Below are 20,810 nucleotides of genomic sequence, written 5' to 3'. Positions count from 1 at the left end.
TTACATAGAGACAGGTGGCATGGTGAGTGGAGGCTGGCACCTTCACACCGTCACAGACACACGCGCAGTTGTAGCTTGTCTTGGCTATATCTTTTTAGTTCGTAAGGCACGATGGTATTGGTGCTTATTTATTTATTTATTTGAGTTACCTTCAATGTTCAGTTTTAAGTTCACTTTGAATGACCTTGTGAGCCAATCGGGTTTCATCAACAACAACAAAACAACACCTCCACTTACTCCGACGTACGCAACAAGTCACAGTAAAATACAAACAATAACAGATGAGCGAAATAAAGAATAGCTAGCAAAAATAATCGCTATATTATTAACTTCAAAGACAAATTAAGTTAAATATAGATTATCAAATAGCACTCAAACAATACTAATTTAAATCTGGGATTCGGTGTGCAATATATTATTATTTGGTTTTTTTTTACCTGGGTTTCATGGCGAGTGTTTAACTCATCCCTAGGCTACTTTACTTTGTTTTCTGTGAAATGTGGCCAATGCCAGGATGCGGTGGCCGGGAGGCCGCGAGGCCGAGCTCACGGGGGCTGCCCGCGGAATTTAAATCGCACGAACGACGGCCTGGAAAGCGAAGGGGGCAACGTTGACGGATGTTAGTCTCGAATTTTAACCGAAAGCAACCGTGGCGGGCGAACGCACCCTTCACAGACGGTTGCCCTCCGCGAGGTAGATGAAACGTTTCCAGCTTGCGCTTCTTTAGCCGCGCGCTGAGAGCCAGCACGTCATCTGCAAGGAAGCTTGGGGCCTGACGGATTGTGTAAGGTATGTGTCCTTTGTGTACGCAGACCGTGGCACACAAGTTTGCAGCATGCCTAGCAAAGACTGTTGTTGGGACAAGTGCCGTTAGCGAGCACCTATGACGGCCGGCACAATACACGAGGGGGTGGGTGGCCAGCACCACGCTCGACCACCTTTGTCTCCCTCGTTGCGATGTTTACACTCCACACCAGGTGCTCATTTGAGGCTGTGTCGACCTAGGTGAGGCCCAGCACCAAATTAGACAATCGTCAACCTGTGTGGGCCGTGAGCAGGAATTGAACTCGGTTTGTCAGGTTCGAAGCACGGCACGCCAACCGCAAAACTACCGTTCCCCACACCGATGCATGCACACAAACACCAATACCCGCCATTCGCCACTAAGTGACAGTGACGTCACCACGGTGCCTGTACCAAGCCAGGTGCACTTCGAAGTGCACGCACGCAGAACACCGGCGGCTCACACGGGGGAGGAGGTGCCGTGTGACATTGGCGGGTGGGCATGGGGTGGTCCCAGTTGCGGCTGCGTCCGTGGCAGCATGACAGGACGGAGTGGCCCACGAGGGTGTAGCCAGGCAGGAAGCGGAAGGTTTCCGCTCACCGCGACGCGACCACGGCATGCAAACAGACTGCAGCGTTACGCATTGCCCAAGGAGAGAACGTGCGCTGCATGCCGCTAAGCTGCGTCTGTACACACCATGAACGCCGTGTTGACAGTTCGGGCGTGACCCTAGTATGGAGCTGTCCATAATACAGGTTTTTTGGGTTAGATCGCATACATATAAATGTGTCGTTAAACCCACCACCACCCGACACAGCCAATTAGGTTTGTCACGTAAACAAAACATGCCGGTGTGCTATACTAATGGAATGGAGTAGCGCGGGGGTTTGCAAGCGGTGTGCACGCATGTGCGAGTTACGGACAGTGAGGTCGCATCGGGGCGAACAGGTGCGGCGAGAGAGCGACGAAAAGGAGACGGCCAATTAAGATGCATAGCTGTGATTGGCTGGCTGCAAATGCAGGCGGCCAATTAAGATGCATAGCAGTGATTGGCTGGCTGCAAATGCAGGCGGCCAATTAAGATGCATAGCAGTGATTGGCTGGCTGCAAATGCAGGCGGCCAATTAAGATGCATAGCAGTGATTGGCTGGCTGCAAATGCACGGAACAGGCACCAGGGGCTTGAGCGACTAATGAGGAGTTAATAAGGAGGGGGAGTTGAGGGGAGTTGGTCGGAGTGAAGAGGAGAGTGCACACAAGAGAAGTCCCGGGTCCGCTCTCCACACCTCATGGGCAGGCAAGCTAGCAGTAGAGAGGCTAGCGGAGTCCTAAGTGTGAGTGCGCGAAGACTAGCAGTGGAGAAGCTAGCAGAATTCCCTCATCAAAACACTACACCATAGGGCCAATTGCATCTCCGACCAGCACCACCTAGCCAGTGAGCTGGAGCACGTACACCAAGCCCTCAAGATGAATGGATATTCTGAATGTACAATCCGCAAAGCTATCTCCCCAGCAGCCATGGGTAGAGAACCATCTGAGGACCAAATCAAAACCATCACCTTGCCATACATAGCAGGGGTTACCAAAAAGATTTCCAAAATCTTAACCAAACACAAGATACAGGTTCGTTTCAACACAGTACACAAAATCCGTGATTTTATCCCATCTGTAAAGGATGTGATTCCTGACATGCAATACCCTGGTGTCTACAAGCTAAGCTGTGTCTGTGGCAGCAGTTACATTGGGGAAACTAAGCGACATGTCTCGGACCGTGTTCGCGAACACAAGGCAGATCTGAAACACGGTAGGACCAATACCTCTGCCGTTGCTGATCATTGTTTTAACGCTGTGGGCTCACACGAAATAGATTTTTCCAAGACGAAGGTACTCTGCAAACCCACTGGCTATCATCAGAGATTTGTTCATAAAGCCATCCAGATATATAAACACAGACACAACTTCAACAGAGAAGATGGGTACAAACTGAGCAATCATTGGAAGGACGTTATTAACCAAGTCAAGTCTTAACTGACTGTGATGTTTCCATCCTACCTGCCTATGTCAGCTGTTATTTCCGACTCTCTGAGTACATCACCACTCCCTATTTGTGTCTCTCTTTCTCTCTCTGTGTGTGTCTCTCTGTGTTGTGTCTCTGTGTGTGTCTGTGTGTCTCTTTGTGTGTGTCTCTCCTTATGTGCTTGTGTCTCTCTATGTGTGTCTTTCTCACTCTCTCTTTGGTTGTCTCTATGTGTGTGTGTCTCTGTTTGTGTGTCTCTGTGTGCGTCTCTTTCTGTATGTGTCTCTATGTGTGTTTCTCTCTCTCTTTTTGTGTCTCTCTCTCTCTCTGTGTGTCTGTGTGTGTGTGTCTCTCTGTGTGTAGGTGTCTCTCTCTGTGTGTGTCTGTTTGTGTTGTGTCTTTGTGTGTGTCTCCGTATGTGTCTCTCTCTGTGTGGGTCTCTCTCTGTGTGTCTCTCTAGGTTGTCTCTCTGTGTGTCTCTCTGTGTGTGTGTGTCTCTATGTGGATGCCCCTCTCTGTTTGTGGGTTGTCCCTGTGTGTGTCTCTCTCTCTCTCTGTGTGTGTCTCTCTCTCCATGTGTATCACTTGCTCTTGCGGGTTTCCTGTTGCGCAGCTCTCTGACATTGACATGCTAATCTTCTCATTGGCGAACCTCCGGTTGCTGGAGCCATCTCACATTGACACGCTCATCTCTTACATTTACGTACAAATTCCTTCTCTAGCTCCGCCCACTTACCCTTGGGTTGGACCCACCAAACGCCTCTATAACCTTGTTGCAGCAGCTCTTTCTCGTACGTCAGCAGTTCTCCTGCTGTGTTTGTTTCACCTCATGGCGGTTGCTTGTGTTGCGATCGAAACGTCGTGATCTATTCATTTTCTATCTACGTGACTTTACTGAAAACACCAAAGAGTACAGAATATATAGTGAGAGGCTAGCAGTGGAGAAGCTAGCAGAGTGTATAGTGAGAGGCTAGCAGTAGAGAAGCTAGCAGAGTGTATAGTGAGAGGCTAGCAGTGGAGAAGCTAGCAGAGTGTATAGTGAGAGGCTAGCAGTAGAGAAGCTAGCAGAGTGTATAGTGAGAGGCTAGCAGTAGAGAAGCTAGCAGAGTGTATAGTGAGAGGCTAGCAGTGGAGAAGCTAGCAGAGTGTATAGTGAGAGGCTAGCAGTAGAGAAGCTAGCAGAGTGTATAGTGAAAGGCTAGCAGTGGAGAAGCTAGCAGAGTGTATAGTGAGAGGCTAGCAGTAGAGAAGCTAGCAGAGTGTATAGTGAGAGGCTAGCAGTAGAGAAGCTAGCAGAGTGTATAGTGAGAGGCTAGCAGTAGAGAAGCTAGCAGAGTGTATAGTGAGAGGCTAGCAGTGGAGAAGCTAGCAGAGTGTATAGCGACAGGCTAGCAGTAGAGAAGCTAGCAGAGTGTATAGTGAGAGGCTAGCAGTAGAGAAGCTAGCAGAGTGTATAGTGAGAGGCTAGCAGTAGAGAAGCTAGCAGAGTGTATAGTGAGAGGCTAGCAGTAGAGAAGCTAGCAGAGTGTATAGTGAGAGGCTAGCAGTGGAGAAGCTAGCAGAGTGTATAGCGACAGGCTAGCAGTAGAGAAGCTAGCAGAGTGCGTAGTGATAGGTTAGAAGTGGAGAGGCTAGCAGAGGGTACGGTGGGAAGCCACCAGAGTGCGCCGTGATAGGCTAGCAGCGGAGAGGGTAAGAGAGTGAGAGAGAGAGCAGGCTAGCAGTGGAGAAGCTGAGAGAGCGGAGTGAGCGAAGCGGGCGAGCAGCGCAAGCGGGAGAGTAGCGACAGAGTCACGTGGTGTCGAACGCGAGGAGTTCTGTTTGAATAAAAGTGACACAGGAGAACAAGAAGTTGTCCGCGTGAAATAAAAACACTCCGCTGGTGTAGTGACATGGAATAGGTCACTATGGCGTGTAGCGCTGCTTGCTGGAAAAAAGGGGACCTGCTGTTGAAGCAGCCCTGTCGGTCAGCAGGTCAGGGGATAGGCTGGAGGAAGGGATGTGGGGAAAGGATGATAGAGGGGGCAGGTGAAGCAAGCCGGGGACCTTCTCGGAGTTCATATTCTTAGGTTTTTTCGGTAAAGTCACGTAGGTAAAAAATTAAAATTAATAAAAGTAAAATAAATAAATAAAAATCACGACGTTTTGGAGGCAACACAAGCTTCCGTCTTCAGGTGGAACAGTCACAGCACGATAGCTGTATCAAGTGAGAGAAATTCCAAGAAAACCGTATTTTTATTACCTTGTTATCTCGGCATCTCTTTAGGAAGGCCAGCGTCTCGAGAAGCTGTGACTTCTTGTCTCGTTGTCTGTTAAAAACTCTAACAGATAGGTGGAATTCCTCCCCGTAGAGGGAAAGCTTCAAATCTAGAACCTTCTCGGAGGTTCTAGAAGGGGGCGTGGCAGAGGGGGCAGCGAGGCTTCGCTGGGGGGATAAAAGGGAGACCCCGGAGAGGACTCGTTGTTGTTGCTGTTGTTTGGAGTGGAATCCGTGGAGCTGCGCAAGTCTCCGTCATCACCTTCGACATCGTCTTCATTGTTGTTGGTCAGGCAGCCTGTTGCTGTCCTGACCCTGTGCCTGTGAAGGCGATCATTAACAGATTGCCTCCTGAATACTAGTGTCTCTAAAGTGCATCACTACACTAGTAACGAATTGGCATGTTCTGTTTATGTGACAAACCTTACTAATTGGCTGTGGCGGGTTTAAGGACACATTTATATATTTATGCCATCTAACCCAAAAAACCCGTATTATGGATGATATTGGTCACGAAAGCCTACGTGCTAAACTGGAGTTGTAGTGTTGTATGTGGCAGAAGCCGGGACGCTGAGCAAGGAAGCCATGGCAAGACTGAGATGTGGGTTGTGGTATCAAAGGGAGGAAATCAGTTGAATTGACAGAGAGATTTGAGGTTGAGGAGAAGAAAAGTGTCAACAGAACAATCCCACGAGATGTGGATTGGGCGCATTCTCAGAAGTGAAAAGTTAAATGAAGGCAGCTCTTGAAGGAAGGATGACGTGAAAGAAAAGATACTGCTTGGCAACTTAAAGGAGGTAAAGGCGGGGAGGGGGGTGGCACGTACAGTGAGATGAAGAAGCTCAAGATTGGACAGAGTGCAGAGGGTTTGTCCCAATTCCTGCGATTGGCGAGAGGACTCCAGAGAGCTGTGATGGTGGCACTCGTGCGTGCATGTTCGTGTGCGTATGTATTCGTGCGTGTGGGTGTGTGTGTGAGTGTTAACATGGTGCGTTACGAACCCAGCGACCCGAGTTCGATCCACGCTCACTGCTAACATCAGTGACGAATATCTGAACCGGTCCTCGGCCTCCCTGAGTTCGACTCAGCCTTAAATGAGTACCTGGTGCGGTCTGTAAACATCACCACTAGGGAAACAGGCGGCCGGGCATGGTGCTGGCCACCCACCCTATTGTGTGCCGTGCCGGCCTTCACAGGTGCTCGCTCACAGCACTTGCCCCAACAGTGTGTTCAGGCTATACGGGGGATCTTTGTGTGTGTGCGCGTGTCCGCTGCCAGGGGGTGTTGTGCGCTTTGTTTGCCCTGTCAGCATTGCACACAATGCAGCTCTTCGCGGTTCGATTTTGTGGAGTCAAGTTAGGGTCATGGCTTTCATTAAGTGCACGTTTTCTGTTTGCCATTGCAAAACGCGACGTATTTTCTTGCTGCGATAAAAAAAAATACCATGGCGGTGTGCAGCAGGGAATTAGCATAGCGCTGCCCCTTGACATTATGGATGCAATCTGCAATCGACCCGTGAAGGTGCTGCTGACGATTGAAACGCGTCCCATTAGCGCTGACAACTGCAGCCGTTGTTATGGACCAGAGAGGAGTGTGTTCTGTCATTGGTCATCTCAAGTCAATCGACCCATGGCACCTGGGTCTGTCCCGTGACCTTCTGCCAGCGGGCGTTCGACACTTCACGTGGCCTTAAAGTGCACCTAGCCTGGCCCAGGCGCCGTGGTGACGTCAGCCCCACTCAGTGGTCAATGGCGTTTGTTGTCGTCGTTGGCAGCACAAGGTCGTTTCCACTGCATGGAGAATGCTCACGTGAGCGCAATATGGGGCCCGTATCACTCCTCCTGTTGCACCAAGACTTTACTTGAAGCAGTGCAGTCGACGTTTTATAATAACACATTCCTGCGGAGGGAGCTGGTAGGAACGTTGGGTTGCTCGGTCAATGGCCAGGGTCAACGGCGGCGTGGGGTATTCCGCAAATATGCCCGACTGTGAGGGCGGGCACAAGCTGGCGTGAGTAGGTTAAACGTTGAGTTTTATAAAGGCACCACGGGGTGACCAGCCCCTCCCCAACCAGCCCTACTCCTCCCACCCCCCACCCAGCCCCACCCTCCCCACCCAGCCCCTCCCCACCCTCCCCACCCAGCCCCTCCCCACCCAGCCCCTCCCTGCACAACGGACACAATAATCCCCTGTGGGCTGCTGTAACCTGGCGGTTCCTAGCAGTATAACAGTGAATCCCTCTTATATTACAACTGCAGCATCGAGAGATGTGGTGGCATTCAGATGCTTCCTAAATCAAGATGGATTATATTCATTAATTGCTTATGAGTGTCAAACAACGCACAGAAATGTGTAAAAAGCACTCAGCCCTTGTGCATTGTGCACAGAAATCCGTCAGCCGGTTCCTGAAGAATGGCTCTGTGTTCCTCATGTCATAGGTCACCATCGCAAGTACATTTGAGCGATTGTGATGGGATGGAAAGGCGACAGTGATGCAGAGTTAAAGAATTGCAGACGGGTTTCTCACCAGGACAAGACTCATCAGTATAGCGTGGTCACCAATGCTCACAGCTGCTGAGTCTGCCTTCTGGGAACCATATACGTGGAGTCCCCTCTTGATAGCTGCTCATTGACCGTATCATCGCAGTACGGGCAGCCTCACAGTAATTGCCAGATAATTGTTGCTATGTATTATCTCTGCAGCAATTGGATGTAATTACTCATCCATTTCAAAGCTATCATCATGCCCTCTTGTTGCACGTGTTACAACAAGGCGTGCGCCCGATGTGCGAGCTAACAGGCGCTTTGCTCCGACAGTCCCATTGCAAGCGATACGGGGGATCTTCGTTGACTTGTTTGCACCATAATGAGCACTGTGGCCACGATAGGCGAGTCACTGCAGGAAAGACTCGAGACTCTGCAAAATGCGTTTAACAACGATCGCGCCGACGATGTGTAAATACGTACTGAACATTCGCGCCGTGATGTGGTGGGCATGTGCTGTGTGCGGCCCCTCCGTATGCCAGTTTATCAACTGATGTCGTGCGTGGTGCCCCCCACTGGGCCCCACTCTGAAGTTCTCACCGAAACCGAGGAGTTCGCAATAGGTCAGTATGGATGTGTTCCGTCCGTTGATGCGATAAATGAAACCGTTTACTTTTTTTCATCAAAGATGATTCTCTGACAAATCAAGGTTCCCAATCTTCATACGTTCTGAACCACTTAGTATGTTATATTTGTAACCTCTACGTGTATATTTCTGCCTCTGTATTAACAATGTTACTTAGTACATAATGGTATACAATATGGGAAGTGGCTCATCAAAAAATATAAACACACGAATGTTTTCCATCTGTTGCCTCAATCTGTACCGTGAATAATTATTTGACACCTACTAGGAGGCTTTCAAAACCAATATTATCCACAATAGAGGTTTTTTTGGGGTTGGATTGCGTAAATATAAATGTGTCGTTAAACCCGCCACCACCCGACACAGACAATTGGTAAGGTTTGTCACGTAAATAAAACGCGCCAATTCGTTACTAGTACAGCACACCAGTGTGTTGGAGAGTAAACCCACTACAACATTTACAATTTGAGTTAACGACGTTTTACCAGTAATTACAATCAGCCTCATCAGGCGACAGGCAGAATTCTGAACTAGTAACTAATTGGCTGTGGCGGGTTTTAACGACACATTTATATTTACGCGATCTAACCCAACAAAAACTCTATTATGAATGTTTTTTTTTCCCACACACCATTTGTGAGCACTTTCAAGTTATTTTATCAAACATTCTGCAAACGTGATGTCGTGCCATTGTAGCTGTACGTGACGTTTGTATTTGCAGGTAATGTGATTAAGTACAGATGTTTGCCTGGGTTCACACTTGTCGGAAAGGAAGAGATAACATGCAAACTTAAATCACGCCTCGAACCAGATGGGACTCCACCGTCATGTGAAGGTAACACGCGTGTGTGTGTGCATGTGCGTGGCTGGAGCCGTGGTGCAGCGGTTAGCACGCCGCGCTACAAACCCGGCAAACTGAGTTTGATTCCCGCTGACGGCCGATATCAGTGACGATTATTGGAACCGGTCTCAAATGAGCCCCTGGTGCGATGTGTAAACGTCGCCACTGCGGAGACAAAGGCGCCGAGGCGTGGTGCTGGCCACCCACCCCCTCGTGTGCCACGCCGGCCTTTACAGGCACTCGCTAACAGCACTTGCATGGCCCAGCAGTGTTTCTAGGTTATACAGGGGATCTTTGTTTTTGTCTGGTACCGTCCTCTTTCCGGAGGATTGGCGGCATCTCCTCCACCTCTCGCCATCCTGCCCAGTCTCAACCGCGTTGTCCATCTGCATCCCCATTGCCGTCTCGCCCCACCTCGGGATCTGTGCGCATGCGTACACAGATTGTGCTCCGGTCTCCCTAGAGACCTGCAGGGTTTGAGAACAGGACGTCGTGAATCCGACCTTCGCACGTGGGCTGTGAGGACCGTTTTAATGATCAGGCATTAAGCATACAATTGTGGCACCTTTTTTCCTCTTAAGATATCACTGAGGTCATTTGTCAATCTAGATGATTTTAAAATGCATAGCCCCAGTGCCTTCCAAATATCGGAAGGAAGAGCGTTCCAGACGGCCGCAAACGGTTTGCCAAAATGTGGTTAAATGAGCTCTTAAAGTGTCCAAATAAAATTTTCCTAACGAGTCCAACTTGCTTGAAACCTTCCATTTAGATTCTCTTGCTTGCCCCTGGTGGTTGTTTTAGGCCGTTGGTGATCGGCTCTCCCTGGCCCGTGTGCTCACTGCAGTAAGAAGTGCCGCGTCGCGCCGAATGCTACGTGCTCACTTTCTTTCCCCACTTCCCTCCACAGCTCAGTGCCCAAACAACGAAGTCCGCACTGCGAGCTATGGCGTCATTTTGAGCCCCGAGTTTCCAAGAAACTATCCAAACTTTCAGACGTGCGCGTGGACGGTATCCGTCGAGAGGGGTTACAACATCACCGTGTCGGTGGAGTTTTTCCAGAGCGAGAAAGAATACGACTTGCTGGAAATATTTGACGGTGAGGACAGTCACGAGCTTGCATTTGACAAACGTTCGAGCGATTTGTTCTTCTTGGTCTTGGGCAATGATTGTTGTACAGGAATTTACAGAGACACTACGTAAATCTGTGAATACTAAGATTCACAAGGCCCTTGGGGGGGCCCTTGGAAACTCTTAAACTATGAAAAACTTTATATTTTACCAGGTAAGGCCCACTCAGCTACAAAGCTATTTTTCAGAAGCGACTTAGCCATCACAAATACTAGCTCAGTGAAGTGGCTTTTCACGTGGAAATTTATAGCAGCCAAATACTCTAAACGCATGTTTCTAAATGTACAGGGAAAAAACCAGAGGACCCGGAGAAAAATCCACGCGACCAACATACAGGCGTCAGGGTCGGGATCGAACCCCCAACGTTCTGCATACTAGGCGAGGTAGTTAACATCTCGTGAGGTAGTTAACATACAGGCGAGGTAGTTGACATCTCGTGAGGTAGTTAACATACTAGGCGAGGTAGTTAACATCTCGTGAGGTAGTTAACATACAGGCGAGGTAGTTGACATCTAGCCCCACCGCGGCGCCTATATTGTTTTATATGGCCAACTAGAAAAGTTCTAGGGTCGGTGGATTTCGCGTCCGGTAAAAGCTTGAACCACCTTCAGCCTCTCCTGCTCTGCCAATCCCCCCTTGCAGGCATCAACGGCGAGAGCCCCGTGCTGCTGACTTTAAGCGGCAACCACTCACACCCCATGAACGTGACCAGCCACGGCCACCACATCCACCTGCGGTGGGCGGCCGACCAGGCCACGAATAAGAAAGGCTTCCGCATCCGATATGGAGGTGGGTGGGGGGTGGGTGGGTGTAATCTCACGCGCGTACATCGTTGTCTTACTGTTCATTTTAACCCCATTAAACGTCGCAACTAAGAAGTCACTGGAAGCACAATCAATGCCCTACGCGTGGACTACGCGCGCCTAATGATCCGAACCGTCTTCTTCTTGTGCCCACCTCCAGCGGCCTACTGCAGCACCCCCCCACCACCCCAGCACGGCTCCCTGCAGAGCCAGATCGGGGGCCACGTGGGCGGCACGGTGCGCTGGGTGTGTGACCCCGGCTACCGCATGGTGGGGCGCGGCTCGGCCGTGTGCCGGAGCACGCCGCGGGGCTGGCTCTACTGGGATGGCCCGGTGCCGGCCTGCCAAGGTGCGCACACAACTCCTCCTTCACCGGGCGGCTCCTCCACACCCAGGAAGAATCGCTCTCTCCCTCCTCTCTTCTGCCAGTTCAGCGTGCAGTGGCATACTTAATTTGGAGCTTTCGTGACTGCAGGAATTACTCTTTGGTTCTTTCGGTAAAGTCACGTATAAAGAGAAAATAAGAAATAGTATTTAATTTATTATTTTCTCTTTATACGTGACTTTACCGAAAGAACCAACATGCAGTGGCAGCCCAGGGCCCAACAGTCGAATATGCAGTGGCAGCCCAGAGCACAAGCAAATCAAGCAAACTATTAAACTTTATATATTTTTATTTTATTTTACTAGGTAAGGCCAACTGAGCTATACAGCTCTTTTTCAGAAGCGACTTGGCGACATTATAGCTCAACGAAGTGGCTTATAATGTGGAAATTTATGGCAGCCAAATACTCTAAACGCATGTTTCTAAATGCGGAGGGGAATACCGGAGGATCCGGAGAAAAATCCAAGTGAATACAGGGAGAACATGCAAATCCACAACCTCCTGTATACCAGGCGAAGTAGTTAGCACCTCGCACCCCAAGCAGCTTTAGGGGCGCCCAGATTCATGAAACAATCGGGAGTTCATCAAGCATCAGCTCAAGTTCAAATCCTCATAAAATAATTCACGGAAAGAGTAAATTAATCTCTCATTGCTATCTTGTCGGTGACTATATTCCTATTATCATGGTTGGCTATGTACGGTGCGAAAGAAATTCAACATACATACATAGTCCCAGCTCACTGCATCCCTGTTTTATCTACATCTTTGTTATCTCGCTATATCTCTATTTATTGTCTATATCTTCTCTGCTTGTCACCAGGAAGTTAAACTTTGGAAGAGGTGAGGTGGTGGGGGGGGAGAGGTCTCCAAAAAATATTTTCAGCTTAGGGCCCCCCGATGGGGGGGGGGGTGGCGGCACCACCACTGGTACCAGGGCGGCCGACGAGGAGGCCGGACGTCTCTCTGCCCGCGGCGATCGCCTCCCTTCAGTCCTCCCCCTTGAGGCCATCGATCCACCGCTCGCGCACGCGGCCCCCACTTCTTGCTCCTTCCACGCGGCAGTGCAGATCCACTCAAAACGGTCGTTTGTCAAACTCCCATTCTCTTTGCGCGCGTCCGAACCGAAGAAGTCTGCTTTCGTTGTTATTAAAGGGATTGGCGACGCTGCGTGTGCGGTGCTGCACGAGCACAATTGGCGACGAATGTGTTGACTTATTTTTCAATTTTTGCACGGCCAAATATCTTGCGCCCAAGCAAGCTTCTCACGGGCCAATGTCATTGTTTTGACCGCTCACGATACTGCCCAAGATCCTGAGACAATTCATTTCTGCTCCTCATCAGTCATTTCTATTTTGACATCAGCATTTGAGATGCATCGCAGATGAGTGCGCTCTGTCGAGCAAAACTATTTTAAGCTGCTAAATTAGTAAAAATTTAATCTTTGCATGGAAACCTCTGATGAATATAATATTTGAAGTAAAATTAGTTATGTATTTTATCTTAGGTCTGGATTATTAAAGTCATTATCAAAAGGTCATGAAAGGATCAATTATTTCAGCGTAATATTCCTTATTATTTTTAAATATCACAAAACATTAATATGGAGATTTAAAACCGTATATACAGTATTTTGTAATGATTTTCTTAATAAGAAATAATCCATCGTCAGCCCTGATCAATCCACTGCTGGATGAAAGCCTCACTAATCCATCGCCATCTCTCATGGTCCCGCGATGTAATGATCCACCCAGCTCCGGCGGCACACAAGCTGATTTCTTTGCTCCATCTCCGTGGCACGTATGTGTACGTCGTCGGGAACGGGGTCATACATTTTTTTTCTATTCCATTCCGATGATGTAAACAAAAAAAAAATACGTAGGCTTTCGCGACCAATATTATTCATAATCAATGTTTTTGGGTTAGATCCCATTATTGATAACGTTGAAGTGTTGTGTAAAACTAGTTACTACTGGCAAAGACTAATTAGATAATCCATTGAAATTGAGAGAAACAGAAATAACTTTAACCGCTCAGACAGCTACAGACTTAGTGTGGCCTGGAAGCATATTATTAAATAATACATATTACAATTCCTTATAGGGAAAACAAATACTAATTAACCGATTACTAACGTAGCATATAATTACAATAACACACATTACAACTGATTACTAATCTACAACTAACATCGTAACAATTGCCTGATTATTAATACAGGACCCTGCAGGGTGGGCTGGTAGGAACGAATAACCAAAGAATATAAACATAATGTATTATTACACTTGTTTAGCCAGGAAAGCCCCACTGAGTCTAAAGATTTTTGTAGGGTCCTGCCAAGTGTTTGCAGTAGGGGGCGATGTTGCTACACCGAATCGGACGATACGAAGGGAGAGTGTGAGGCCTAGTTCTAGGCTTTAGGCCTAGCTGTAGGCGTTAGGCCGCTGTGAGTTAATTTTTAATTCAAATGTTTTAATTATTTATGTAAAAGGTTTAAATGTAAATGTTTCTATTTAAAAACATCAGGGAATGTAACATTGTTAAACATTAACTCCCTTTCACACACGCGGGGGTACGATACGAAGGGAGAGTTTGAGGCCTAATTCTAGGCTTTAGGCCTAGCTGTAGGCTTTAGGCCGCCGTGAGTTAATTTTAAATTTAAATGTTTTTATTATTTATGTAAAAGCTTTAAATTTAAATGTTTCTATTTAAAAGCATCAGGGAATGTAACATTGTTAAACATTAACTCCCTTGCACACACGCGGGGGTACGATACGAAGGGAGAGTTTGAGGCGTAGGTCGAGGCTTTAGGCCTAGCTGTAGGCTTTAGGGCGCTGTGAGTTAAATTTTAATTTAAAAGTTTTAATTAAAAGCTATCTCAGGGAATTATAAGGGAATGTTACACTTGTTTAGCCAGGAAAGCCTCATTAATTAAAATGGTTTAATTAAAAGCTATCTGAGGGAATTATAAGGGAATGTTACACTTGTTTAGCCAGGAAAGCGTCACTGAGTCTAAAGGTTTTTGTAGGGTCATGCCAAGTGTTTGCAGTAGGGGGCGATGTTGCTACACGGACGGACGGACGGACGGACGATATAATCTGTTGTAGGCTGGTCCACTTCGTTCCTACCAGTACTAGTATATAATTACAATAACCTCCGCCTCAAATCACTGCACCTGATGAGTTCAATGATAACGTCACCCTGCTGCTGTTCTATTTAAGACCGGGAGCAAGAGCAGAGCCTCACCATTCTGGCGAATTGCCCGATGATGCTGGTTGCAATTACCAGCGAAACGTCGTACTCAAAAAATTGTAAATGTTGTGGTTTCACGCTTCAACACACCGGTGGGCTAAAGCAGTGAACTATTTGTCTTTTGTCAACGTGACACTTTTTTTGCTGATTGGCCATGTTGGGTGGTGGAGGGTTACGACACATTTATAAATAACGTGATCTAACTCAAAAACGTTGATTATGAATAAAAGAAAATATCTACAACAAACTCAGATATCTTTATCGCTACGTCTTCAGGTCGGTAGGCGTACCGAGGCTCCCACAAGGCCATGCGTGAGGGCACATGGCACAGTTTGGCGCCGGCTATCGTACAGTGAGGTGGTCGTGTCGCTGCAGTTCACTGCGGTGAGTAGCGACGTCTTTAAAAGCAGCGGCGCTACTCCTCTCTAAAGAAAATGAACACTTACCGCTTGCGCGTTCCGAGATTCGGCGGTGAACGCGACACCACCCTGCAACTTGCAGATGTTCTATAATCTATTTGTTCCCTGTTACGTCTCGACGGAATTCTCAGCATGCAATATCTCCATGCTTCTTTGCACACTCTTCAGTTTTTGTTCCGTACATTTCTCAATGACCATTATTCTGAAGCGGTGCATGCTCATTAAAAAAAACTAATTTAGAAGATTTATTTAGACTGGAGGAGGAATCCAATGACCTATGAAGCACGGGCTCAGAAAGTTACAACAACAAAAATACAAAGGCACGATAGGCGTACAAAGTATAGGAAAGCTAAGGAAGTGACTAAATATAGAAAAAATATAAATAAAGTGTTTTAGTGAAAATGAGGTACGTCGCTGCGTTACTTTTCATTATCAGGTTCAGCTTTCCAACGGCGCTCCAACCAGCTCTCATCTGCCTCCTTGTGTCATCATTTTGACGCCGGGGATCACCTTCAACAACCGCCGGGCTAAAATCGTTTTAGCCATCCGCCAATGGGTCTTCTGGACCGAAGTCTTCCAGCGACATTCGCTTACGCAGGCAACAACACATCTGGGCCACTTTTGACTTATCTGCGTCTCGTCACTCGGCTGCGGTCAGTTAAGCACATTCTGCTGGATACCCTCAAGTTATCGGCAAGGGCCTTGAATGTTCCGTAAAAGAGCTTTTAGCGCAATGGGCCTCGCCAAGCTGAGGTAGACCGAGTTGAAAAATATTCCCCTCCGACGCCCGATTAAAGTGGCTGAGACGCGCTTACAGTGATGGATAAACGTCGCTTGTGGCCCGCTTGAATAAGTGATAGGGCTGACATGGCCGCTGGCCGCGCGCAGTCCGGAGTGCCGAATTAAATGAAGTCAAAGGTCCTATCCAGCCCACCCACGGGCCATAGGTCTCTCCACCCCACCCAAGCCCCCCGGGGTTAAAGTATGTGAAGATAACTTGAAATGCGCGGCAAGCCCTCACTAATGAGGCGTGACTGCACATCATTAGCAAACTATATTTTAGTCCCATCAGCGCGCCACCCCCCACATACTATAATGTGAATGGAGCCAGATATTTACTCTCTCTCGACTGGTCGTGTCCAATAGAGCAATTGTGCATGCTGCGGAATGTCGGCAGCTGCGGCCGCTACGTCAAGTCCTGGAGTCGGCGGTCAAGCCGTGGGTGTGCGGCGAGTGGTTGCGATCACCTCTCTCAGTCTCGTCCGCGCCTCGAACGATGGCAGCTTGCTTCCTTCGTGCGCCTCGCGAATTCCTTGCACGGCAACTTCAGATGAAGCAAATGACCACTGTCACGTTCCTCACTCAAATCAACAAATAAACCCCGGATCTCCCCGATCCTCACAGCCCTTCACTGGCTCCCTATCGTATGCCGGAACACAACTGTAAAGATTGTGTTCTTAATGTCGCAAACTTTCTACATGAATCTGCTCCTGGCCTCCCCTCTCTCTATCATCTTGCTCTCTTCTCCCCTCACTGGAGGTAGAAGAATATCGAAATTGTATTATTTTTTACTCTAAATGCAAATTCCCCTTTTCACAGAAGGTGTTTATTACAGACTGGTTATTTCCTACATTGATCATCACTCTTTATTTGAGCTCCAATCGTATTTATTCTCACAGTTATTAATCGATTTTCTTTATTAAAATGTAGTGAGTCCAACTGAGTCACAAACGTTGTTTCTTTTTGAGGCAACACATTTATTTGTAGCACCGTAACACACAGGGATAACTGCCCCTTTACCAGATACCACCTAGGGTGGTGACCACCCGGCTAACTACTCTATACAGGGGAGTTACTGCTACAAAGGGTCAGACCCTCGCTCTGGTCTCCGACCACGTGGTCCCCCGTAGGACGAGGTGCTTCCAGCTTGAGACGCAGAGCTTCCCGCTTGTATAACGAAAAGAGACCCCGGTCCCTCCCATGGACCCGCCTTATATCCCTCTCCGGTCGGGGCCGCTCCGCCCTCGGCCCCGCCCGCCTTCCCGAACATATTCGTTCCCTCTCGTTCCTTCTCAAGAGCTCTCTCCGGACACGTGATCACCCACTCGCCCCCCCCCCCCCCACCTGGGGCCCCCTGTGTGGACACTCCGGATCACGTGTCTACGGGGTCAACCAGAGTGCCATGGCCCGTGGCAACCCTGCCCCTGGGCTGACACTCACCCACTCCCCCTCGTGGGAACCCCCACCACATGCTGCGCATGGTGCCCACACTATCCCAGTGCTCGCCAAGCCCCGCTAGGGCTGTGTCACACACAGCCTCCCACACGGTGCTGTCCACGCTAGGGCTGTGTCACACACAGCCTCCCACACGGTGCTGTCCCCACTAGGGCTGTGTCACACACAGCCACCCACACGGTGTTGTCCACGCTAGGGCTGGTGTCACACACAGCCACCCACACGGTGCTGTCCCCGCTAGGGCTGGTGTCACACACAGCCACCCACACGGTGCTGTCCCCACTAGGGCTGTGTCACACACAGCCACCCACACGGTGCTGTCCCCACTAGGGCTGTGTCACACACAGCCACCCACACGGTGCTGTCCCCGCTAGGGCTGTGTCACACACAGCCTCACACACGGTGTTGTCCCCGCTAGGGCTGTGTCACACACAGCCTCACACACGGTGTTGTCCCCACTAGGGCTGTGTCAAACACAGCCGCCCACACGGTGCTGTCCCCCCTAGGGCTGTGTCACACACAGCCACCCACACGGTGCTGTCCCCCCTAGGGCTGTGTCACACACAGCCTCCCACACGGTGCTGTCCACGCTAGGGCTGTGTCACACACAGCCACCCACACGGTGCTGTCCCCCCTCGGGCTGTGTCACACACAGCCACCCACATGGTGCTGTCCCCCCTCGGGCTGTGTCACACACAGCCACCCACACGGTGCTGTCCCCCCTAGGGCTGTGTCACACACAGCCACCCACACGGTGCTGTCCCCCCTCGGGCTGTGTCACACACAGCCTCCCACATGGTGCTGTCCACACTAGGGCTGTGTCACACACAACCACCCACACGGTGCTGTCCACGATGTAGGAACATCTAATGGCACGACCCTTCCAGGCCGGCACCATACAGTGACATCCCTGATATGACGACAAAAATAATAATCCTGATTTTGATTGTTTTTTTTCTTCCTCAGCAATTACATGCGGTGTCCCTAACCTGCCGGACAATGGCATTGTAGTAGGAGTTGAGCACACGGTGGGATCCGAGGTGACGTACCGGTGCAATCTGGGGTGGATGCTGTCGCCCGGAGATTCGATCAGTGCCGAGTGCCTGGCAAGCGGCGAGTGGAGCAACAAGAACAGGCCCCCGGTCTGTGCCGGTAGGTGTCCGCCCTTTCTCGTTTTACCCCCATCGCTTTATCAGAATCAGCATATTTATTTATACTGGAGGAATCCGATGAGCTATAAAGCTCTTTTTCACAGATGTTCAGGAGGGGTGGGTGAGAAGGTTTCAACAACAAACTGTATAGTAGTGCAGAGTACCAGAAAAGTAAACAAATCACCCAAACAAATACAAATTAAACAAAACCATCCCTATCCTACCAGGCAAAGCCCACTGAGGTTTTAACTTATTTTTCAGAAGCGACCTGGCTACAAATGATAGCTAAAAAAATTGCCCATCATTTGGACATTTATAGCACCAGAAAAATCTAAATAATCTAAGCGCATGTTTCTAAATGTCGAGGGGCAAACTGGAGTAACCGGAGAAAAAAATCCACGCGACCACGGGGAAACAGACACGCAAACTCCATATATACAGCAGCAGGCGTCGGTTTTGGTATCAAACTCCCGACCTCCTGCATACACCAGGCGAGGAAGATGACGTCTCCTCGCCACCATGGCGCAGGGCTCAAACCCCATTTTGGACAACGCTTACTTTCGATGCAGACCTGGTTCCAGGATCCTGGTTATAGCAGCAACAACAACAACGAACAGAACCCTCAAGTTTCCGAATGGCAAGGTCGTGCATCAAGGTGGTATAACCAGCGCACACACACACAAAAAGCTAACAGAATGCATACACAAAAAACCGACACATTTTCAGAGTAGAATTTCGTTCCAGGTAATATAATGTTGATTTATGTTTGCGTACTGTTTTTTTTTATTTCCTCTGTAATGTGGTAGCTTCTGCGCCGATTTGAATTTTTGCTTCATTTGATGTACTTTGTTTTATGTGTAATTACTTTAGTCGTTTTTGGTGACTCGGTGTCACTATTTGCAAATGCGACTGTCATAAACTCCTTTCCCCCCCTGACGAAACAAATCAACTTGAGCTTGGCTGTGTGGCAAGGCCGCATTGACAAAACAATCACAACGCTGCTGCTGCTATCATCGCCTGCCGCTCACACTTTTGGGGAGTAAGTTTAACACGTAGTAGTAATATTGTCCATAATAGAGGTTTTTGGGTTAGATCGCATAAATATAAATGTGTCGTTAAACCCACCACCACCCGACACAGCCAATTAGTAAGGTTTGTCACGTAAACAGAATGCGCCAATTAGTTACTAGTTCAGCACACCGGTGTGTTGGAGAGTAAATCCACAACATTTACAATTTGCGTAGTACGACGTTTCACTGGTAATTACATCCAGCATCATCGGGCGATTTGCCAGAATAGTGAAGCAATCTACCTACTTACAGTCTTAAATAGAGCAAGATGACGTCATCACTACCAATCAGGTGCGGAGAGCAGAGGGGGGGGGGGTGTTATTGTAATTATATAACAATAAATTGTTAATCACATACTTTTTGGTTCTTTCGGTAAAGTCACGTAGGTATAAAATAAAATAAATCACGACGTTTCGGGCGCAACACAAGCGTCCGTCATCAGGTGGGAAAGCGTGGCCTGCTGCTGAGGCAGACTGTTTTAAAAGGTTTGAAATGATTGTAGCCCAACGGTCATAAAGAAGTGGCCGGGGCTAGTGATGTTAATGTGAGAAATTAAAGGGCATGGAAGTGGCTTTGTTAATGTGAGGGATTAGCACGATGTTAGTGTGAGAAATTAGAGGGCACGGAAGTGGCAGTATTAAAGTGAGAGATTAGCATGATGTTAATGTGAGAAATTAGCATGTAACTATAGAAAAGAAGGAGAGCGGCCTGCTCGACGAGGGAGTGCAACCCAACGGGTGTAATCCACAGGGCCTGTGAGTATGAGAGTGCAATCCAAAAGACGTGAGCATGAGAGTGCAATCCAAAGGCATGAGAGTGCAATGCAACGGACATGTGAGCATGAGAGATCTAAGAGAGAGGCATAGAGAGAGAGACACAGAGAGTCGAAATAACAGCTGACATAGGCAGGTAGGATGGAAACATCACATTCAGTTAAGACTTTACCTGGTTAATAACGTCCTTCCAATGATTGCTCAGTTTCTACCCATCATCTCGGTTGAAGTTGTGTCTATGTTTATATATCTGGATGGCTTCATGAACAAATCTCTGAAGGTAGCCGGTAGGTTTGCAGAGTACCTCCGTATTGGAAAAATCTATTTCGCGTGAGTCCACAGCGTTAAAACAACGATCGGCAACGGCAGAGGTATTGGTCCTACCGTGTTTCAGATCTGCCTTGTGTTCACGGACGCGGTCCGGGACATGTCGTTTCACAGTTGATTAGCATGTGTTGCCTTTACAAGGAATACAATTGAAAGGTGTATTGCATAATAATACGTGACAAACTTTACTGTGTTGGGTGGTGGAGGGTTACGACACATTTATACTTACGCGATCTAACCCG

General features: G+C 48.5%; 1 protein-coding gene across 4 annotated transcripts in view; it reads left to right on the top strand.

The window, feature by feature from the left end:
• LOC144944586 (CUB and sushi domain-containing protein 1-like) overlaps window positions 1-20,810 on the top strand; it is a 785,462-nt gene that overhangs the window by 720,700 nt on the left and 43,952 nt on the right. For all 4 annotated transcript variants that reach the window (XM_078872870.1, XM_078872887.1, XM_078872877.1 and 1 more), the window contains exons 45-50: window positions 8,084-8,164; window positions 8,909-9,022; window positions 9,936-10,124; window positions 10,799-10,945; window positions 11,120-11,308; window positions 18,214-18,399. In XM_078872870.1, coding sequence (XP_078728996.1) covers window positions 8,084-8,164; window positions 8,909-9,022; window positions 9,936-10,124; window positions 10,799-10,945; window positions 11,120-11,308; window positions 18,214-18,399 — 906 coding nt within the window. The remainder of the gene's footprint in view (window positions 1-8,083; window positions 8,165-8,908; window positions 9,023-9,935; window positions 10,125-10,798; window positions 10,946-11,119; window positions 11,309-18,213; window positions 18,400-20,810) is intronic.

Source organism: Lampetra fluviatilis, chromosome 2, assembly GCF_964198595.1.
Source record: "Lampetra fluviatilis chromosome 2, kcLamFluv1.1, whole genome shotgun sequence".
NCBI classification, from domain to species: domain Eukaryota; kingdom Metazoa; phylum Chordata; class Hyperoartia; order Petromyzontiformes; family Petromyzontidae; genus Lampetra; species Lampetra fluviatilis.
The sequence above is the reverse complement of the archived record's forward strand: the minus strand, read 5'-3'. Positions and strand labels throughout refer to the sequence as shown.